This window comes from Mesocricetus auratus, unplaced genomic scaffold (assembly GCF_017639785.1).
Source record: "Mesocricetus auratus isolate SY011 unplaced genomic scaffold, BCM_Maur_2.0 Super-Scaffold_100026, whole genome shotgun sequence".
NCBI classification, from domain to species: Eukaryota; Metazoa; Chordata; class Mammalia; order Rodentia; family Cricetidae; genus Mesocricetus; species Mesocricetus auratus.
In genome coordinates this window covers 8436711-8459707 of record NW_024429207.1, presented here as the reverse complement: position 1 = coordinate 8459707, position 22997 = coordinate 8436711, and the positions used below count along the sequence as shown (strand labels likewise).

Sequence of the window (22997 nt, the reverse complement as noted above, 5' to 3'; positions counted from 1 at the left end):
AAGTCACCATTCTCTTGTCTCTACCTTCTGAGTGCTGGGATTATAGGTGTGTGCCAGCATATTCAGTCTGAGAGCCCAAATGGATTTTTTAATTGCAACAATTACAATAATAGCAACTTATAAATAAAAGATTCCCACACCTCACCCTCAAAGACACACCTCACCCTCAAAGACAGACATTACTTGAGAGTTAAAGGTTGGGAAAAAATTTTTCAATCAAATGGACCCAAGAAACAAGCAGGGGTAGCAATCCTAATATCTAACAAACTAGACTTTAAAATAAAATCAATCAAAAGAGATGAAGGAGGTCATTACATACTCATCACAGGTGAAACCCACCAAGAGGAAGTGTCTATCCTGAACATCTATGCCCCCAATACAAAGGCATCCACATTCGTTAAAGAAACATTATTAGAACTTAAATCTCATCTAAAGCCCCACACAGTTATAGTGGGAGATTTCAACACACCACTCTCACCACTAGACAAGAATACCAGACAGGAACTCAACAAAGAAGCAAAGGGTCTAATAGAAGTAATGACCCAACTAGGATTAACAGATATCTATAGAACATTTCATCCACATAAAAAAGAATATACCTTCTTCTCACCACCACATGGAACCTTCTCAAAAATCGACCACATACTTGGCAACATATCAAACCTCAGCAGCTACAAAAAAATTGGAATAACTCCATGCATCTTATCAGACCACCATGCCTTAAAATTAGAATTCAACAACAACACAAAGTGCAGAAAACCTACAAACTCATGGAAATTGAATAATGCTCAACTGCACCATCCCTGGGTCAAAGAGGAAATAAAAAAAGAAATTAAAGACTTCCTCGAACTCAATGAGAATGAAGACACAACATACCCAAACCTATGGGACACTTTGAAAGCAGTGCTACGGGGAAGTTCATAGCACTAAGTGCTCACATGAAGAAACAGGAAAACAGTTATACCAGAGAATTAACATCACAGCTAAAAGCTCTAGAACACAAAGAAGCAAACTCCCCAGGAGGAGTAGACGCCAAGAAATAATCAAATTAAGGGCTGAAATCAACAAAGTAGAAACCAGGAAAACAATACAAAGAATCAATGCAACGAAGAGTTGGTTCTTTGAGAAAATCAACAAGATAGACAAACCTTTGTCCAAACTTACCAAACAGCAGAGAGTGAACACGCAAATTAACAAAATCAGAAATGAAAAGGGGGACATAACAACAGACTCTGAGGAAATCCAGAGAATCATTAGGTCATACTTTGAAAACCTGTACTCCACAAAATTCGAAAATTTAAAGGAAATGGATGACTTCCTGGACAGCTATCATTTGCCAAAACTAAATCAAGAACAGATAAGCAATTTAAATAGACCTATAACCCCTATGGAAATAGAAGCTGTCATCAAAAGTCTCCCAACCAAAAAAAGTCCAGGTCCAGATGGCCTCAGTGCAGAATTCTACCACAAATTCAAAGAACAGCTTATACCAATTCTTCTCAAAGTGTTCCACACAATAGAAGCAGAAGGGTCTTTGCCAAACTCTTTCTATGAGGCTTCAATAACCTTGATCCCCAAGCCACACAAAGATACAACCAAGAAAGAGAACTTCAGACCAATATCCCTCATGAACATTGATGCAAAAATACTCAATAAAATACTGGCAAATCGGATCCAAGAACACATCAAAACAATCATTCACCACGATCAAGTAGGTTTCATCCCAGGGATGCAGGGATGGTTCAACATACGAAAATCCATCAACGTAATCCACCATATAAACAAGCTGAAAAACAAAAATCACATGATCATCTCACTAGATGCTGAAAAAGCCTTTGACAAAATCCAACATCCCTTCATGATAAAGGTCTTGGAGAGATCTGGGATAACAGGGACATACTTAAACATAATAAAAGCCATATACAGTAAACCAACAGCCAACATCAAACTAAATGGACAGAAACTCAACGCAATTCCTCTAAAATCAGGAACAAAACAAGGCTGTCCACTCTCTCCATACCTTTTCAACATGGTACTTGAAGTTCTAGCTATAGCCATACGACAACAAAGGGGGATCAAGGGGATACAAATTGGGAAGGAAGAAGTCAAACTTTCACTGTTTGCAGACGATATGATAGTTTATATCAGTGACCCAAAGAACTCTACCAGGGAACTCTTACAGCTGATTAACACCTTCAGCAAAGTGGCAGGTTACAAGATCAACTCAAGAAAGTCAGTAGCCCTACTATATACAGATGATAAAAGGGCTGAAAGAGAAATCAGAGAAACATCACCCTTTACAATTGCCACAAACAACATAAAATACCTTGGGGTAACGCTAACCAAACAAGTGAAAGACCTGTATCGTAAGAACTTTGAATCTTTAAAGAAAGAAATTAAAGAAGCCCTCAGAAAATGGAAAGATCTCCCATGCTCATGGATAGGTAGGATCAATGTAGTAAAAATGGCAATCCTGCCAAAAGCAATCTACAGATTCAATGCTATCCCCATTAAAATCCCAGCACAGTTCTTCACAGACCTTGAAAGAACAATAATCAATTTTGTATGGAAAAACAAAAGACCCAGGATAGCCAAAACAACCCTGTTCAACAAGGCAACGTCCGGAGGCATCAATATCCCTGACCTCAAGCTCTATTATAGAGCTATAGTCCTGAAAACAGCTTGGTATTGGCACAAAAATAGACAGGCAGACCAATGGAATCGAATTGAAAATCCGGGTATTAACCCACACACGTACGAACATCTGATCTTCGACAAAGAAGCTAAAAATATACAATGGAATAAAGAAAGCATCTTCAACAAATGGTGCTGGCATAATTGGAGACTGGCATGTAGAAAAATGCGGATTGATCCATGTTTATCGCCATGCACAAAACTTAAGTCCAAATGGATCAAAGACCTCAACATAAATCCAGCCACACTGAACCTCTTAGAAGAGAAAGTGGGTGGTACCCTTGAAAGAATTGGTACAGGAGACAGCTTCCTGAACATAACACCAGTAGCACAGACAGTGAGCTCAACAATTAATAAATGGGACCTACTGAAACTGAGAAGCTTCTGTAAGGCAAAGGACACAGTCAGCAAGACAAAAAGGCAGCCCACAGAATGGGAAAAAATATTCACTAATCCCACATCTGACAGAGGGTTGATCTCCAAAATTTACAAAGAACTCAAGAAGCAAGTCTCCAAAACAGCAAAGGACCCAATTAAGAAGTGGGCTGCAGAACTAAATAGAGAGTTTTCAATAGAGGAGTCTAAAATGGCTGAGAGGCACTTGAGAAAGTGCTCAACATCCTTAGCCATCCGGGAAATGCAAATCAAAGCAACTCTGAGATACCATCTCACTCCTGTCAGAATGGCTAAAATCAAAAACACCAATGACAATTTATGCTGGAGAGGATGTGGTGAAAGGGGGACACTCCTCCATTGCTGGTGGGAGTGCCAACTGGTTCAGCCACTTTGGAAAGCAGTATGGAGATTCCTCAGAAAAATGGGAATAAACCTACCACAAGACCCAGCAACTGCACTCTTAGGCATATATCCAAAAGATGCCCATTCATATAACAAAGATGTCTGTTCCACTATGTTCATAGCAGCTTTATTTGTAATAGCCAGAACTTGGAAGCAACCTAGATGTCCCTCACCCGAAGAATGGATAGAGAAAATGTGGTACATCTACACAATGGAGTACTATTCAGCAGAAAAAAATAATGGAATCATGAGATTCGCAGGCAAATGGATGACACTAGAAGAAACCATCCTGAGTGAGGTAACCCAGTCACAAAAAGAGAAACATGGCATGTACTCTCTCATATATGGATTTTAGACATAGATCTGGGGAGTGCCAGCCTACAATCCTATTGCCAGAGAGTCTGGGAAACAGAAACTTCATTTACTGGCTGGTTAAGTACTGAGCTGAACTCAAGAAAGCCAGTATCAGAGAGGGAGGACTGATGATCAAAGGGATTAAGACTGGGCTGGTTGAACCCCCAGAAACAGCTGACCAGACAAAGGTTAACTCTTGAATCCCAGGCATCAGCCTGGGAATCCAGCATGGGACTGATCAAGACCCCCTGAATCTGGGTGTCAGTGAGGAGGCCTAGGTAATCTATTGAGCCTTGGACAGCAGATCAGTACCCATCCCAAGTATACACACGGTCTCTGGACTCCCATAGAACAATGTGAGGTGCACTCTCACCCTGAACTCTTGGGGAAGGGTCTAGGCCCTGCCCTATATGAAATGACAGACTATGGACACCCCCATGGAGGGCCTCACCCTCCCTGGGGGAATGAGGGGATAACGGGGGGGGATGGGGGGAGGGCACGGGAGGAGGGGAGGGAAAGGGAGAGGGACCTCGTACTGACTTGTGAAGCAACCTTGTTTCTTATCTAAATTTAAAATGGAAAATAAAAAAATATTAATAAAAAAAAAAAAAAAAAAAAAAAAGATTCAACAGTATGCAGCCACTATTCTAATGCATTTGTATTAGTGATTTTCACTGTTACAAGGAGTACTATTACTGCCTACAGTTTATTGAGAAGGTACCCGAGATACCACAGACAGTTACTTCTGTAGCATCCGTCTGGTAGGGAGCACAGACACCATGACCATTCACTGATGACAAGGGGAATACATGAGACTGTGATACACAGAAAAGAGCATGTATGTCTAGTTGGGACTTGGGGGCCCAGGAAGGTCTAAAGAAGCAAAATCAACCTAATTCCCTAATGGAGGACTGTGCTAGTTCTAACAGTACACTTATCCAGGAGGCAGGGAGAGAAGTCACAAAGAACATTCCTAACTACTTGATTTACCCAAGATTTGGATCTTCAAAATGATTATTCTAATGTTTCAAAATATAGCTTTGATACTTTTCTTTTCAATGATTTTATCACTATCCAGACTAGACAATGGGAGTTCATTAAGTAATCCCACATTATTAGTCTGATTTCAAAGTTAAGATTTAAGACCTCACTCTTATTCATTCACTAACTATTGATTTATTGATATACCAAGGTTCTATTCTCAAATCTCTATGTTAAGCCACTGATGCTTAATGTCTGCTATGTAATTTTCAAGTGATAAAACAAGTAAATTTGCCTGCACGAAAGAGTTATTACAGGAATTACGCTGTGCTAAACTGTGGTGTGAGAAGCATATGCCATATTAAACAAGATGGTCATATAGAAACCACTCAAGAGATAAAACAACCTGGGAGACAAATATTCTGGGCAAAGAAACCTGCATTATAAAAGCTGTGAGTCTGTGGGAGGAGGAAAATGGGAATAAGTAGGGCATGGAGTTGCAGGAAATTGATTCAGAGGTAACAAAAACCAGATTACAGAAGTCCTTGTGAACTATTGTAAAGATTTTGGCCATAGGCTTGTTAAAAATGGGAGTTCTTTAGAAGATGTGGAGGCTGCCACTATAATGGTTCAATGAAGATTTTAACCAAATCATTCCAGCATCTCAAGTAGGAAGAAACTGTAGGAGGAAGGCAAGCAAGCCAGCTAGGAAGCTGTTGCAATAACTAGGTCCAGGAAAGATGGCAGTTCAAAGTTGAGTGGAGGCATCAGAGATGTTGTGAAATCCAATCATGGGAATATTATTTTGAAAGCGGAGCAATCTTTGAAAGTAGGGCAAATAGAACTTCTGGGGCAGATTACAAATCACGTAGGAGAGGAGAACAGTCAAGCTAGACCCCAGCTGAGAAGAGCCTAGTGCCATTAACTGAGACCAAGAGACAGCAGGGGAAGCAGGCTTAGGGAAAAGTCACTGGTGTCGGCAAGATGGCCACAAGTTGTAGCAGAGTGTAGGATGAGAGGGTTGGGGTCTCAGGGCAAAGGTCCTGGTTGAAGAGAAAAAGTGGCCCACTTACAGATGCTTTTTGTAGCAAATAGACAGTGAAGTCAACATGGATGGAGGAAACCCAAGAATTGAGCTTATGCAAATCTGGAAAGGAAGAACCAGTCAAGCAAACTGACATTGGTATCTCCAAAAGGAGAGGAAAACCCAGGGTAGACAATCATGGGAGGATAGGAAAAGCAACTTCAAATATTGTTGATAGGACAAGTAAGTTGAGATTTGAACGCACGCTACAGATTAGAAGTGAGACAGGAGTCTATGTACGTGTGGCCTTAGCATAGATAGGAAGGAGACCCATTAGGTCATGGCTTCTCTCAAGGTGCTATTATGTCCCTCCCTGAACTTCGTTTCTTCATCTATAATATAGGGTTAATAACAACATTCATCTTGGGGGGTTTCTCAGGAGGTATGATAATATGTGTGGGGAATTTGGCATACTGCCTTCTGCATAGTAATTCCCCAACATGCAGAAGCTGTTATTATTTTAAAATAATGTTTTCCAAACTATGTAACAGTTTAGGAAAGTAAATTGATGTTTTCAACAGTAACTTTTTTTTTAACAGATAAATGAAAGCTTATTTCATCAGGTTAGCAGTATGCTATATTGTGTTGTCTTATATCACCTTATAAAATGTGGCTCTACTTGTTGCAATTTTTAATTTTGCCAAGAAAACATAAGATCTACTTTCTTCACAGTATTATTGCAGTTCATATATGTGGCAGGTGTATATGCTGGCATGTGTTGGGAGTCTTTCTGGATTATCCTTCCCTTTGTTTATTGAGGCAGAATCTCTCACTGAACCTTGAGCTTGCTAACTCATATTAGTATAGCTATTGGCTTCCCACAGGGATCCCCTATCTTTATCTCCTAAGTGCTGGCCTTTGTGTGGGTTCAGAAAATCCCAACTCTTGTCTTTGTTTTCACAGCAAGTACTTTTTATCCACTGAGTCCTCTCCCCAGGCCTTTCTTCACAAATTGTAAGTGTTCCACGAGCTATTGTTAACTTTAGACATAATTTCATATAGAAAATTCCTAGAATTTGTCTTGCCTAAATGAAACTCTACACCTCAGATAGCAGCTCATGTCCCCTTTGACAGCCCCTGACCACTATATCTCTCCTGGCTGTTTTCAGATGCCTCATGTAAGTGGAATAGTGAAGTATTTGTTATGTGACTGGTTCATTTCACTTACATAATGCCCTCTGGGTTATCCATGTTAAAATACATGGTAAAATTGCCTTCCTTTTGAAGACTGAAAGATAGGCCATAATAATATACATCATATTTCCTTAATCTAGTCTTCCTTCAGTGGACATTTAGTTTTCATGTCTTTCTTATCAGGATGTACTTCATTTTCTGTTTAATGGTCTTTCACACTCAACATTCTGGCAGGAAGTCATAGTAAATGTCAAGGCGTGTAAGCTACACTCTATGAATCAGCGATACATATACAATTATACAGAATTGGTCTCCCAAGAAATCAACAGACCCAAGAAATGAAAAGTAAATCTCAATATTTTAGAAGTTTCATTTACATATACGTTAAACTCTGAAAATTAGTTTAAAAAGATTATAAACTACTGTTAGGGCTATTCCCCATACCTGACAAGTTAGACATATACTTTCATAGACTACATGTTTTAAATAATAGCTCCTACAGTTTATATACAGAAAGACCACAATGAAATATATTTCCCTTTAATGTAAACAAATATTCTGCTGCTAAAATTGTCTTTCTTCTTCATGTCAGATTAATACAAATATAAGCCAGATGCATAGTAAAGAAAACAAACAGCCTCACTCAGGATTTCTATGCTATTTGTAAGTGCCGTGCCCTTTGCTTCTGAAGGATAAACTTGGCCCTTCCATTGTGGGGTAACATAATCAACCATTTGTCAGAACATATCACTTCTACTACACAAACATTGAGAATTCAAAAACGAGTCTCTATCAGTGCCATACAGAAGAGATACAAATTTCTTCTTTTGCTCCTAAGATCAATATATGGGAATTAAGGAAGACAGAGTGCAATGGCTACTTTCATGTCAACTTGACACAAGCTAGAGTCATTTTGGAAGAGGAAACCCTCAATTGAGAAATGCCACCACCAGACCAGCTTGTGGGCAAGCCTGTGGTGTGTTTTCTTGACTGATGATTGATGTAGGAGGGCCTGGCTCGCTGTAGGTGGTTCCACCCCTGGGCTGCTAGAAGAAAGCAAACTGAGCAAGTGAAAGAGAGCAATAAGCCCGTAAGAGCCACCCTTCCATGGCCTCTGCATCAGCTCTTGCTTCCAGATTCCCGTCTGGTATTCCTGTCCTGACTTCTCTGGATGATGAACTATAAACTTTTCCTCCCCAAGTTGCTTTTGGTTGTGGTGTTTTATCAGAGCGATGAAACCCTAAGTAAGACACAGACATTAATGCATAAATGTCAGCAGCATTAGGAGATAGAACACAGAAATGCAGAGCACACTTCTGTACACTGTCACCACGGCCAGCCAAATCATTGATGTCTTCTATTATATGACCAGTCAGTATCCTGGAATGTCTTTCTAGGTTTGTTATATTTATACTTGAACAAGTCTTTGGCAAATTTCCAGTTAAGTGAGTGTGTGTGTTAAAATAATTGAACATTTTAGCATGGTGGTAGATCAGTATGAATTTAGAAATTGTATAAGCACTTCTACTTGGTCTTCTACTAGATGAGCAGTGAGCACTTTCCTGAATATACATAATGGGGAGCCCTATTAATTTATAAGGCAGCAATATAGGGTTTAAGTAATTCTGAGATCTAATTACTAGATGCATTTGCTAGATGGAGTCATAATCTGCCTTCTTTAAATTCCACATGTTTAACCCAGGGGGCAAAAGAGGTGACCCATCTTCTCCTTCTATATGACAAATTTTACATTGTCCCCTCTCTCTTGGTCTTGGCTTTGTGCAGAGCATTACTGTGCCTTCTAAGTATGATCATTTTCAAACTGTGATGTTTGTGAACAGCTATGATGGCACACGAGGCAGCATGATGTATGTCCATTCTTAATATCTCACTCTTCACTGTAAGAGATGAGTTTTGTTAATGCTTATAATTGACATAAGAGGAAACAGAGGCTAAGGGAAATTAAACAGCTTATACAAGTCCCTGCAGATCCACAGTTGGTAGGTTCTCCTTCCCATTTTTCCTTCAGTATTAATCTTATACAATATCAGCTTCTCAAATGTAAACTTATGTCACAGTCCCTGCTATTTAATGCCCACTAGGTTTGCATATTTGGATTGCCTATCTGCTATAGATAGGCACTTAGGTTAATAGTGCTCCCATCCATCAGATTTTCCCACTACTGAGTCATCAATTATCTAGCCTCCTTATTAATTCTCTATAGAGCCACAACCTTGATTTTTCTCACCTATGACATCCATGAATTTAGACTATCAAGCAATTCAAATGCATTCACCTTACATGGTCCTGAACACAAGAAGACACAAAGCAATTTGACCAATCTTTATGAAGTCAACTGCATGTCACAGAATACAGTAGATAGTGGGAAAAGCATTCTTGTTTGAAGCTATTTTCTCCTAGTACAAGCTAATCCAGAATGTTAAAATACTTACTTCCCTCTTTTACACACGCTTTTGGTCCTCTCTATTGTCATGCTTTCTATTAGGGTCTGAGAGAAGCCCCCAAGAAAAGACCAACAGTTACATTTGCAATAAGCAAGAATGATTTATCCAGTGTTGGGGTAGCAAATGGCCACCCCCAAAGAAGGTCGCAAGGTCCTTTTAAGTAGAGTTAGGGGGATTCTAGGGAGAAGGAATTAATCTGGAGCTGATTGGTAGGGAACCCTGATTGGTTAGTGACTTTCCAGAGCCAAGGTAGAAAAAGCTCTCTTTAGCTAGCAGAAGACTGGGGGCTCTTGTTGAGCCAGGAAAGGGGCTTTGGCGGCCTGCTGAACCAGAAAGGGCCACGGGTGCCTGCTGATTGGTTCTCCCTAAGTTGCGGTTTTCCTGAGAACTGCTTGCTCAGCTCTGACCTGTTCCAAGGAACTGAAACTAAGGTCTGGTCTCTGTCAGGGTTACTAGGAGACCTGTCATGGCTCTGGTCCACAACCATACCAGCCATCCTACTTTCCTCTGGGGAGACATGTAAGAGATGAGGTTGTACAGTTTCCTCCAATGTTAAAACCTTTTATTGTGAAGGGAAACTCCTTCAGGCATAGGTGGTGAAAGGGATGTTCAAAAAAAACAGGATATTTTAAGACAGTGTCTATAGGTAAGACAACAGGGTGGTGTTCTAAAGGGAAGTGAAGCATTTTATCCTGCAGGGGAAAGTCACTAAGACAGGATATAAAACCTCCAAACAACATCAGGAAGTTCCTAAAACTGGCAAGTTTTACTAAACCCCACCCTCCCCCAAGATTATATAAGCAGTAAAGACTACCGTGTCACTCTCAAACAAACCAAGCTGCCTAGGAGAGGCTCAGGTAACCAAGCTGCAAAGAATACTCTCAGACAATCTGGGCCACGTGGAAGACACAGAAACCAGCCACTCTGCCTGGAAGAGACTCCGCCCAATTGACATTGTCCAACATGTTGAGTTGCCTGTAGGCTGTGCAGGGCACTCCATGTTTCTAGCTTTCCTGAACTGTCACCCATGCTCCGTGGGTTTTGGATGATGCAGGTGTCTTTGAGTCATTTCTGCTCCTTTAAGTAACCTCAATAAAATTCATTGGTTCACCAAGTTGATGCCCATACTTTGATATGTAATCGTGTCCCTGTCTAGGCTAAATAAAGGGCTGTTCATGTCTCCCCGGGAATAGTGTCACACATTGCATAGTTTTCTCTCCTCTCATGTCTAGAGGGTGTTTCATAACATGGAGGTCAGGGTCTTGTAAAAGGATGTCAGCTAATATTTTAAAAAGTTGTTGACATCTTTACAGGATGGTATTTCAAAGCTTTCCGGGGCTGACCAACTGTTGGATTGTGTCATTTCAGTTACAGAAACTTCAAGAGTGATAATTCATAAGAGGGGTGAATTTCATGTCACCTGTATACATGCACACACGTACACACCTATGAAGATTCAAAATTGTGAACATGATGGAAGGCAGTGAAAGAGTGGAGAATAGTTCTGTTTTCTGTGGTCTTTCTCTTTGGAAGATTAATAATGCATAAATAACATCCCCTGTGTGAGAGTCCATACAATCAGTCATGTTGAGATTATCAATGACCATGTAAGGAAGAACATGTTTCAGCTTTTGATGTGTCAGGTTGAAAGACATGAACAAGTCAACTCAATGACAGTCAAAGTCTTTCTGATCATAAAGGAAAAACAGTCTCATTCTGAATGGACAACTTAAGGACTGTTTGTGATTTCCCTTATTTAACATGCATTGTCTCTTGGCTTAGAGGCAAAACTGAAAAGATCGTGATATATGGAAACTGTCCTAAGGGAACTGTTTTTGCATTAAGCAATTTTACTGGTACTTTCCAAAACTGCTTGAGACTGAATTCCATTCTGACATGAAGAAACATTTATGTATTAAATAAAAAATTATAGTTTCATATCATACTTCACTTCCAATAAAATTTATAATTATAAACATAGACTAATACAGACTATTCATTTCTATTGAAATTTTTAAGTCATGATAACTAAGATTTCTATCAGTTAAATCTAGAGATTTAAAAAATGTGGCTTTTAAAGTTCTGTATTTTAAGTGGATCTGCTCAAACAAAAACATCATTAAGCCTAGGTAAAACAAGAATGAAAAATTTTGTCTTCCAATACACCCTTAGATTTTTCTTAATTTTGTTCAGTTAAAGATGTATTTCAACATATCCATGAGCCCCTAGAGTTTGTGTAAAACTTTATGCATATATGAATGAATATATTTTTCTAAGAGCCAATATTTTTCAGCAAATTCCTAAGTGATCTATGACCCAACCTTTTAAAATAGTAGACTTTTCAGTATTTAATTAAAAGTGACAGAAAATATGACTTTAATAAATCCAACAGGCTGCATGACATCAGTTATTTGGAAAATTATGGTTGGCCATGAATAGCAATGGGTGTCATTAAACTCTTTACTAGACCATTTGAGTTTATATAGTCCTGTTCACTCTCTTATCTTTGTGCTAGTATCCCATAATATTTCTAGCCATCTTATATACCTCAGACACCCCACACAACAAAAGAAGGAAGAGAAAGTGTCCTCTAGGTAAGAAGGAAAAGGAGTAAAACACTCCTGTTTTCCTTGTACTCTCATTGAGTCTGATGCTCATCACATCTGACATCATATATGACAGCTGCCAACAAAAACTTTTCATGTGCACCTTTTCTCTCCTTGCTTGGTTGTTTCTCTCCTGGTGTTCAAACTTATGGGTTTCACGCAGGTTAAGAGTTCTTAAACGTTCAATTTCCTCTTCAATTTCTTTCTCCTTTCCTAAGACAGCTCCAACTAACCCATGTCCACACTAACTAACCATTGTCAGTGGCCAATTTTTGTTTTCAATTATCTTTGTACATTAGCACTAAGGCTAATACTGCTAGCGTATTTAAAAATACAATTGTTTTTGTATTTCCTAGTGAAACCAATGAACAGACTTGCTGAGTAGAAATGGAACAGAAATCCCCTTTCCATGTAGTTGTTTCTAGTTTAACCGACTTAAATAGGAAGCCAGGGGAAAAAAGTAAGACAAATAGACTTTTACTGGGGGTCTATTTTGACAGTGGAGAAGCAATAGGAAGAACTAGGCCCCAAGATTTTTCTTAAAGTTCTGCCAAGCAACGGACAACCTGATATCATTTCACTGTCACTAGGACGAACCCCGAGAACTTATGAAGAGGAAGTGCCATCCTGTCAAGGCTTTCTCGTCCTTACCAAAGCTTGCACTGCAGTATTACAGGAACAAGGGCCTTTCCCCCGAAGCATTGGATGCCTATTCTTCACGCTTCCTCGCTTTTTCCCATACTGCGTGTTGGCTAACTAATCCACGTGAATGTATTTCTTTAGTGTTTTCACATTAAGCCAATGATTCACCCTCTCTGTCATGGTGCAAAACAGATATTCTTACTGGTTTGAATGAGCTATACTCCCTCTTATTCTTTTCCCTCAAACTCAGCTTGAAAATCAGCACTTAAGTGCCGATGTGTTGGAGGTAAAAGCTTGACAGACACACAGAGTAAACACGCCAGATGCCCCGTCATCATCCTGCCTGTGACTGCTTTTTCCCAAACCCCCTTTTCACCAGGAAATGGCTCCAGCCCACCACCACCAGATGATCTGGAGCCCTCAACCCTAACAGCCTTACACACAGCCATGTCACAGACTCCTCCCAGTGTGAGAGTGAGTCCTCCACAGCCATTCTGGTTGAACGACAGCTGGGAAACTCTGACACTACTGATTACTCTGAGACACCTTCCCCAACCTGGGGTCAGAGATCTGCTGTGACACATGGCATCACCTTAGCAATCCCTGCTGCCACTCGTGGAATTATCCTTCCTTCCTTTGCCTCCACCATTTTTTTTAAAAAGTACTGCACTTGTTTGCTATCTGGGTTTTGTAGCTGAACATTTTTATTTGCATAGGTGTCGATTAGCAAACCAACTCTGTACCATCTGTTAGGAAAAGCTATTGGAGTTATCCTCATTAAGCTCACTTGATGCTAAATTTTTTACTGATATTCCCTTGTACACAGGTGTTATTTATGGTAACACTAAAATGGTCTGCTTCTGGTTTGTTGTTTTTCTTGTAGGCTGTAAAGTGGTTTACTTATAAGGCACTGTATCAGAAATGTAAATAAGCTGTAAATTAACTGTAATGAATGATGATGATCAAAGTCCAAAATGGCTCAACCACTGTAACTTACCATTAATACCCGGAACAGGACCCTTCCTCTGAGACTCGCACCACTGTGTCTTGGATTAATAGTCTATGCACTGTCTTTCTCCCATGAGAGACTCTGACTGACTGCACAGCACTAATTGTTCTTTCTGTTCTTTTGATGACCGCCACCTCTAATGAACTCTTCTGTCACTATGGGAATGAATGAAGTAAACAATCTTAGCCGGTCTTATAGAAATTTGGCCTGAGGTTGTTTTGAAATATTTTTCCTGAGCCTTGAAATTTATGAAACATTTTTCTTTTATATCTCAACAATTTATCTTTCATTTATGCAAGATATAACTAGTTCTCATATATATATACATTATTGAAATATGTAATTTCATTTAGCAATCACTAATCAGTAGCTAATGTGTGGCTAAAATGCTAATTTTTATAATGCAGATTCTCAGTCACTGAAAATGGAGAGATTGTGACTTCCATTGAAGGATGTACAACTTTGAGCAGACAGAGAGAGAGAGAAAGAGACTTTCTGAAATTGTTACCAGCATAAACTCCTGATTGGTTCTGTCAAGGGGAAACTATATCTGTGCTACATAGTTGTCAGATACTATTAAGACCTAAAACTTTAAAACTTTAATTTGCATGCACAGAGAAATGCCATAAGTCATCTTTATTTTTAAGTTCTACAACTACAGAAAAAATTTTTAAAAATACCTCTTTTCAGTTGTCTGGGGTGACTTAATTGTTCATCAAGTAGCTGGTTATAAAATTTGTTTTCTGAAAATAACTTGAACAAACCCCTGGCCACAGATAACCAGTCACTGGTCTCAGGTATGGGTCCCTCCCATGTCTTACCCACTGAGTTGGAAACAGGTTTTTTGTTACATCTTTAACAACGTTAAGAAATTTTATCAGTACTTTAAACAACAACAAAAAAAAGTTTCTTAGTTAAGGCCCCTTTGGGTCCTCATTTATACATCTTACATATCATCTGTACACCATAAGAGGTGCTGTAGCTGAAGCTAGTACAAATTATCAATTTACTGCACATGGATTTTCTATAAGGCATTTAAGTTAACATGATTTTAAATCTTTCAATATTTATTCTTTTATCTGTAATTGGTGCCACTGAAACATCAAAATAATTCACATTGCAGAAGCATTATGTAGGTTTGCTATCCCTAATCCAAATATCCACATTCTAAAATTTTTCAAAACTGTAAACATTTTAAGCATCACCTGACTTGATGTGTGATTTTTAAAAAAGCCCTCAGGGACTGGAGAGATGGATGGCTCAGTGGTTAAGAGCACTGCCTACTCTAAAAGAGGACCTGGATTCAATTCTCAGCACCTACATGGTAGCTCACAACCACTTATAATAGGATCTGATACCCTCTTCTGGTGTGCAGACATACATTCAGACAAAGTACCCATATACATAAAATATATAGAGATTAAAAAGAAACTCAAGTATACTGAAAACGTTTTATAAAATTACCTTCAGATTATACATATAAATTGTCTATTAAAATAAATTAATTTCATATTTAGACTTGGGTTCTATCCCCCAAAAAGCAATGTCATATGTATTTATGAATATCTCACAGTCAAAGTCATATAAAGTCTGAACTACTTCTGCCCCGAAGAATTTGGATAAGGGATACTCAACTATACTAGAAACCTTAGTTTTGAATAAAAATTATTCTGTTTTTTACATTCATTATCATAACATGTCAAAGTTGTTTTAGAAAAAAAGACAAAAGTATTTGTAGCTTGGGCATCAGAGTTATGTACTGAAGTACTGGTCCAAAGTCCTTACCATATACCTAGTTAGAAAGTAAGAACATTTTCCTAATAGCTTAAGAATATTTGAGTCCAGTCCTTATAATTGAATATTTAATGATTTTAGGATTTATGTGATAGGATTTTTTTATTTTTGAGACAGGGTTTCTCTGTGTAGCCTTTGCTATCCTGGAACTTACTCTGTAGACCATGCTGGCCTTGAATACATAGAGTGCACCTGCCTCTGCCTTCCAAGCGCTGGGATTAAAGGCATGCACCACTACCACCCAGTGTAACATGACTTCTAAGTAAATTACCCTTCTTCTGTGTCATTTGAAAGCATAATAATCTAAGAATGGGGTCATAAATATACAGCCACCTTTTATGTTTCATACTTTTATCATCAAAGCTTATTTTGTTTTTTAAAAAGTAGAAAAATTTGTAAATTCTGAGTCTCTATGTCTGTGCCTATTCATGCTTATATGTACTTATCTGTAATGTTCTTTTAACTAAATATTCTTACTAATGTTTAACTCATTTGCATGTATTATTCAGTTTGCATAATGCTCAGTGGTATGTTGTGTAAAAATATTCCTGAGTTCCACTTCTATGATCTAAGCTGATTCAATTCAGCCACACACATGTCCTCTCACTATTTACTAGGTCACCAATACCAAGTTGCATGTTTTAACAACCACAAAAGTAGCATAAGTGTAGCTGTCTCAGTGAAAAGCTCCGTGTAGCACTAGAAATACAAAATACTCAGATGTAAACAAGTCAACTGAACTTATTAGGAAATCAGAATGCTAGGTAAAGTTGAAGTAGGGAGAAGTCAGTGTTTTAACATCCGTACAATGGTTTACTAGGTATGTGACTGCTACAATAGGTCATTTCATGACTCACAAATCCAAACACTTGTCTTCTGTGTTAGTCACCTTGTTTTGGAAACATTGATTCATTAGAGGGTGTTTTGACTGAAATGAATGTTCAGAGAGCATTCATTTCAAACCCACCAAGCAGAGAGTTGTGTGAGAGAGAGTTGTGACTACTTAAGGCCAGGCTGTCCTCGTCTGTTTGGCAGTGACCCCTGTTGGTGGCATCTCCAAAGGCAGAGTGGTTTGCCTACTGGCCAGCTGCTCTCACTGTTCCTAATCACTTCCCATGCCCTCTGATAATATAGAAGAATGGCAAATAAAAGACAGGATGGAGAAAACTGAAAACAAACAAAAAAAAGTTCTCTGTCCCTCTGGCATCAGTTCTCAAACTAAATAAAAACTTTGTAGTTGATGACTGCCCCATAGTTAGAAATTCCTGCTGCCAAGTAAAGGGGTGATGTTTACAGGGAATCATGTGCTATAACAGTGTCCATGTGCTTTTCTCAGAGCCAGATAACCATCAATGGCAACTCTGGTGGTGCTGTGAGTCCAGTGAGTTACTATCAAAGGCCATTTTCCCCTTCTGCGTACTCCCTTCCAGCCTCACTCAACTCCAGCCTTATCATGCAGCATGGCAGATCACTTGGTAAGTACTACAATCATCGTTTCCATGACAACTTTAGCAAGACAACTATATATCACAAGAGAAATAAAGTAACGAAGTTGAGGCAGGAGTGACCAACACCACTCCCTCTGGTGACCCTAAGTTCAGAGGAATTGGAACAGAAGGGCATACATTGTAGAAAAAAGTCCCTTGCTGTTTGGAGGTGACAGTTCCATCTGTAGGCAAGCCAGAAGAATGGTAGTTGGTGTTAAGAGGCAGAGCAGAAAGAACAGGAAAATACCTATTGAGAGAAGGAGGAGCTTATAGGACCCAGAAAACACTTACATAACACTTTCCTATTGAGCTGGCTTGTTCCTTTGTGTAAGAACTCTCATTCTAGAATATTCTTCAGTTACAGCTGTAGGAAAATTGTTTAACAATTAAAACAGTGTAAAAGGGATCTGTTACAGTAACACAGTGAAGTCCTGGATCACACCATCACAAATTATCAAGCTGAGGTTTTAAGGCCACCAGTCTGCATTGGGGCAGTAGGAAACAAAAGAAAGCTCCCTTCCATGAAGATTCTATAGTTTATTGCGACAAGTTCTTAACCATTGAGAGATTAAAAATTAGACAAAGACATGGCCCTTGGTTTGAGGAAATGGCTCAGTAGTTAAGGTCACTTGCTTCTCTTCCAGAAGACCCAGGCTCAATTCCCACCACCCAAATTATGGTTCACAACCTTCTGACTCCAGTTCCAAGGGATCTGACACCCTCCTCTGGCCTCTAAGGACACCAAGCACACACAAGCAAAGCCTCCTTACATAAAATAAAATATATAAATCCAATTAAAAATTTTGTTATAGTTCTCCAAAAAATGATTATTTCTTAAATAATCATTAAGTATGACTCTTTGTTCCATTGCTTGTCTTAGTAGACACAGTTTTCCCCATTCTGCAAATAAAAATATATAAATACTCAAGTATAGACCAGTCTTGACTTTAGACCTAACCTGTAAATAGATTTTACATGTTTTATATAAATAATGACCATATAAATGTTCATTTCAAAACTTTAAGCATATAATTTTGTGGGTCTTGTGGACTCTTTAGAGCCGCCTGCAAATATATTAGCATAGTTTAAAAATAGTGTAACAACAATTTCTTAGTTGCTAAAAATTCAATGTAAAAAATTCCAAAATGTTCTTTAAAAAATCTTACCAAATTGAACCATTATGTGAAGTTAGGTTGAAAACATGTCCATGATATAAACAGCCTAAAACTTTTCAGAACAACAGAGCAGAAAGGAGAACATACCAACACAAACCTGGCAAAAAGAGAGGGCCCATCTTGCAGCCACTGCAGGTCAACAACAGAGAGAAAACTCTAGAACACAGAACTGTATACCATTCTGTAGATGGTTGCAGACACCTTTCCCTCTTCCCACATTGACTCTAAATGAATATGACACCAGAAGTTTACTAAAGAACACTTTATGTCAATGTCAAGCCTACTTATTGTAGAACTCAGCATCCATGGCCAACAAAACTTCTAAAAGGTTTTAAGTGTAGTCACGGGACTCATTAAAGAAGAATCTAGTTATACTTGTGCCTTTTCTAATGCTACTCCTGGGAGCCATTTGTGAAGCTTGTAATGCTCTCCTTTTAGAGTGTAAGAAAGAAGAGCTTGCTTGTGCCAAATTTTTCTCTCTGACAACCAGTCCACAGCTCAGTTTTGTAAGAGACTCCAGTACCTCAAGGGTTTGTACTGTAATTATGCATTATTAGACATGAAAATGAAACTTTCTAAATTGTTTCAACCATAACATTTCACTAAATATTAAATGTGACTCTTTTTCCCATTGTCTGTCTTAGTGAACAGTTTTCCCAGTCTACCAGATTAAAAAAAATTATATATATATACTCAAGTATAGACAGGCTTTTACTTTAGACCTAAGCAGTGAGTAGATTTTATACATAAACTGTTTAACATGGAAAGAAATTTCCTGTATAAACGTTGAACAAATTCCAATTGACCACGGCAATGATGGGAGTGGAATTTACAAGTCTACCCTACCTTAGGTGAACTTTAGATTTAGTCAAAGACAAAGGATTGCAAATGTAACAGTCTGCAGGCCATATAAGAGAAATAAAAATAACTTGTTTTCATTGCACAATCTGTGTGTTTGTACAGTCATATGAACTATCCATGAAGACAGACTTGATACTGTTTCTTAGGCTAGGATTGTAGCAATCCTATGTGTTCAGAAAACATTGGCTGCTGACAAAAATCCTAGCACTGTGGCTATCTCAAAGCCTTTGAGGAATTAAATTAAAAAGTCAACCAGGGTGAACTAAAAAGTCAACACTGTGACTTCATTTAGAATAGCTTGGGAAGACAGAATTTGTATGAGTAACCATTGACACATGAAACAGTTTCATTCCTAGACTCATCTATTCAGTTCAAAAATGCTTTAAAATGCTTTTATGTTGCAAATTAAATTGAAAATGATCTTAATTATAACATCTATAATGATATAATGGATATTGGCCTAGAGAGAGTGTAACACTAAATACTTTTGTGAAAATGAGTCAAAGTCATAAAATGCTTATTTGTAATGATTTACATGTCTTTGTGAAAAATACATTTATATGCATGATAAAACAGTTCATTATACTATCTATACAGGATATTGTATATTATAAAAATTCATTATTGTATATTATAAAAGTTCATTATACTATCTATATAGAATAAAATATTAATTGTAAAACATATTTGAAAATGAATTACGCACACACAATGAATAAAATCAGCAGTTGCTATCCTGAAACATAAAAAATGTTCAACTTCCACAGAAAAGAACTCAGAGGCAGACCAGCTAAAACAGGTCATACAGAACCTAAATGAAGGCTCAGCCTTGTTCACCCAGTGCTGAAATCTCAAAGCAGTAGGAAGTCACATCACTATTGTATGATGTGACTGCCAATAATGTTGACTTTTTTCAAAACTGTATTTTTAACTGGGAATGAGCAGACTAGGTAGTGCGCATGTATGTTCTCTGTTACTTCTGGCAGTATTCCAGATGTTTGTAACATTAACATGAAGATGGAAAATTAATAAGCCTCATGTAACTTTAGTCCTTAGGACAATTGTCAGTCTCGGAGGACAAAAGCCATGGCATTGGTATTTTCCAATAAAATCAACAATATTAAATAAAATTCAATAAATTGTAATAACTGAAAAGCGTGTATTTTACTCGTAAGGCTTCACTTCTTTCAACTTCTGCCCCTCATCTGTAGAGGTGACCCTTACCCCACCCCGACCTATCCCTTCAAAATTACTGCAAGGAAGGTGAGGTGAGACACATTCAGTGTCCCCCCAACATGGCTGCACACATTATTTAGCAAATATTTTTCCCCTCACACTTCTTTGTAAAATGGTGAATACACACACACATATAGTGTGTGTGTGTATATATATATATATATATATATATATGCTTTCGTGTGTGTGTGTGTGTGTGTGTGTGTGTGTGTGTGTGTGTAAAATCCTCTTCTGGATGGGATGGGGTAAAGGCATAGAGGTAGAATGGGGGTTCTATTATGGGTGACAATCAATGTACAAGAGGCACCATTAATTTATAGCCTGTGCATCCAGTCACTGTACTCTCCACACAGATTCTGCAGAAGCGTATTCCCAGCATACCCAGTCTCTGGATGGCACCATGGGAAGTTCCATCCCACTCTACAGATCCTCAGAGGAAGAGAAGAGAGTGACAGTTATCAAGGCACCGCATTACCCAGGGATCGGCCCTGTGGACGAGTCTGGCATCCCCACGGCCATTAGAACGGTAAGCCATGCCAGCCGGCATGTGTGTCTTTCTGGGTCTGCACATGAGCCTGACAAAGGACGGATTGTGCATGCTGTGTTGCATTCCTAGGGCCTATCATGAGGATTGTCTGAGCCATCAGAGCTCCCATGAATACCATGCTGTGTGGCAGAGGGAGGAAACCGTGGAGTGAAGACAACTGCTCAATCTGTTTTTCCGTTTGAATTGGAAATCATGAAAATGCGGGTCGTCTTAAATAACGACTTTGTGGGTTTTTTTGTCTTTAGCTTTCTATCAAGGAGAGGCAAAGCCTAGAGAGAAAAAGAGAAAGGGGGTGAAGGGAGTAAGTCCTTTCACAGCATACAATTCCCACATGCACTGTAAATTTAAAAAAAGTGATTTGTTTCTTGAAATGGATGTGAGTTCACACCAGGGGGATGGGAAACTGAACTGGGACTTGGGCGGTGAGGTGATTGGAGCAAAGGGAGGTAATATCATGGGAAGAAAAAGGGAACATTTGCATGTCCCTCTCAGCTGAGCCGGCTGAGAGCTCCCTGGATGATAAGTCGAAGTGTTGAGGGCATTTTTTTTTTAGCCTTTAAACTCTGCCAAAGCGTTACTCAGTGTGCAGGGGCAGCCCTTTCTGGCAAGGCTCCTCCGCAGCGCCAGAGCCTATGCAGGCAGCTTGAGTGCTGGCCACGTCCGCTGCACGAGGAGGTCTGTGGTACTGGAGAAGGCAGCCCGTGGAGCCTGGATGAGAGCCATGGCGTCTTTGCAGGTGAACTCGGTGGGCTTGAGAAGAGGGAGCTGGGGCTGCATAGGACAGACGTCGCCTGTGTACCCGCAGAAGGGGCTGCGGTGCTACCAAGAGTAGCTTCTGCTGAATGGAAACGCAGAGAGCCAGGGACAGTAAGGGACCTAGCAAAAGAATGTGAAGGATATTGGGACAGATGTAATGGTAAGAGAGAAAACATTTGAAAACTTGGAAAGAGTGAAGTACGAGCTGTTTTTGAATTTGCAGTGATCATGTTTTATATACAGACGTTGAGTTTAGAATTGATTATTCTTGGCTTCGGTGTTGTAGCTGAATCCAAAAAAGAGTATATCCATTTAGTATGCACTTGGGATTTAGACTTCTCAGATTGTTAAGAATGTTGAATGTGACAAATAAAGCTCGAAAAAATTGTGTTGGAATGATCATATTTAAGTGACAGGAAAATCCTAGGGCTTGTGACTAATCTGCTCCATTTAATGACAGTTGTATGTTTCTGGTGGCAGTGTTTTGACATTTGTTTTCCTTTCAGAGTTTCTGACTCAAAATGACTAAATTTGAATTTTCCCATGATAATGAAGGGACAGTGACTCAGACAGGAATGGTGTCATGGATTTTGCCTATTAGCCCTGAGACACAGTGTACTCAAAACCTAAGAGATCATTGCTTTCTGTGCAGTTATAGAGCCTGTCTGAAAGATTCTCTCTAAAATCTTTGACTGTGTTTTTAAGTTAGTAAATGATAGGTAAAAATGGACATGTAATTGGCCCATTCTTTATATCTATGGATTTTTAATCTGGTGTGTTTGACTCACAAGTCTTTGCTTTGTTAGGTTTCCAGGGGGTGGGGGAAACTAAGATGTTGGAGATGATAGACAAAACTTAATATTAAAAGGTTTATGTTATCTGCTGCCAAATGATAAGCAACCACATTCATCCACTAAGCATGTGTGGTAATTTCCCTTATAGAAAATTCAAAGAGAATTATTAGCCACTGCAGAAGTTCCTTAAAAGGAACCCTGGCCTTTTCTGTGTCACTTGCTCAGACCTTTAAAACTTTACAAGGAGGATCCTGTTCGTGCTTACTGCTTTGCAGCCTTACGAATCACACATCCAAGTATAGATTTGTATTTATAAATGTTGAATCCTGCCATGCCTGGGCCAAGAATATCCAAGGTTATTTTCTTTCCTCATTCATGTAAAAATAATGATTATCAGACTCAAATTGCTTCAGCTTCCTGCTCGGTATGTACATTAAAACTAGCACTGTCACAGTGTGCCATGTCGGGGTATCCTCGTAGATAACTGTTACCATGGTAACAGGATATTGTAAAACAACTGAAATACTCAATACTTTTGAGTCCTTGTGATGATGGGTGACAGTTTTACAGAGTGCCTCTT

The 22997-nt window shown here is 38.9% G+C and overlaps 1 protein-coding gene across 31 annotated transcripts in view; it reads left to right on the top strand.

Annotated features, from left to right (window-relative positions):
• Sorbs2 (sorbin and SH3 domain containing 2) overlaps positions 1-22997 on the top strand; it is a 300895-nt gene that overhangs the window by 219440 nt on the left and 58458 nt on the right. For 27 of the 31 annotated variants that reach the window (XM_040731909.1, XM_040731910.1, XM_040731913.1 and 24 more), the window contains 2 exons: positions 16898-17036; positions 20674-20846. In XM_040731909.1, coding sequence (XP_040587843.1) covers positions 16898-17036; positions 20674-20846 — 312 coding nt within the window. Of the gene's footprint in view, positions 1-6814; positions 6866-16897; positions 17037-20673; positions 20847-21394; positions 21604-22997 lie in introns of those variants that run through there. The other 4 variants (XM_040731923.1, XM_040731924.1, XM_040731928.1 and 1 more) reach the window with 3 other exon arrangements.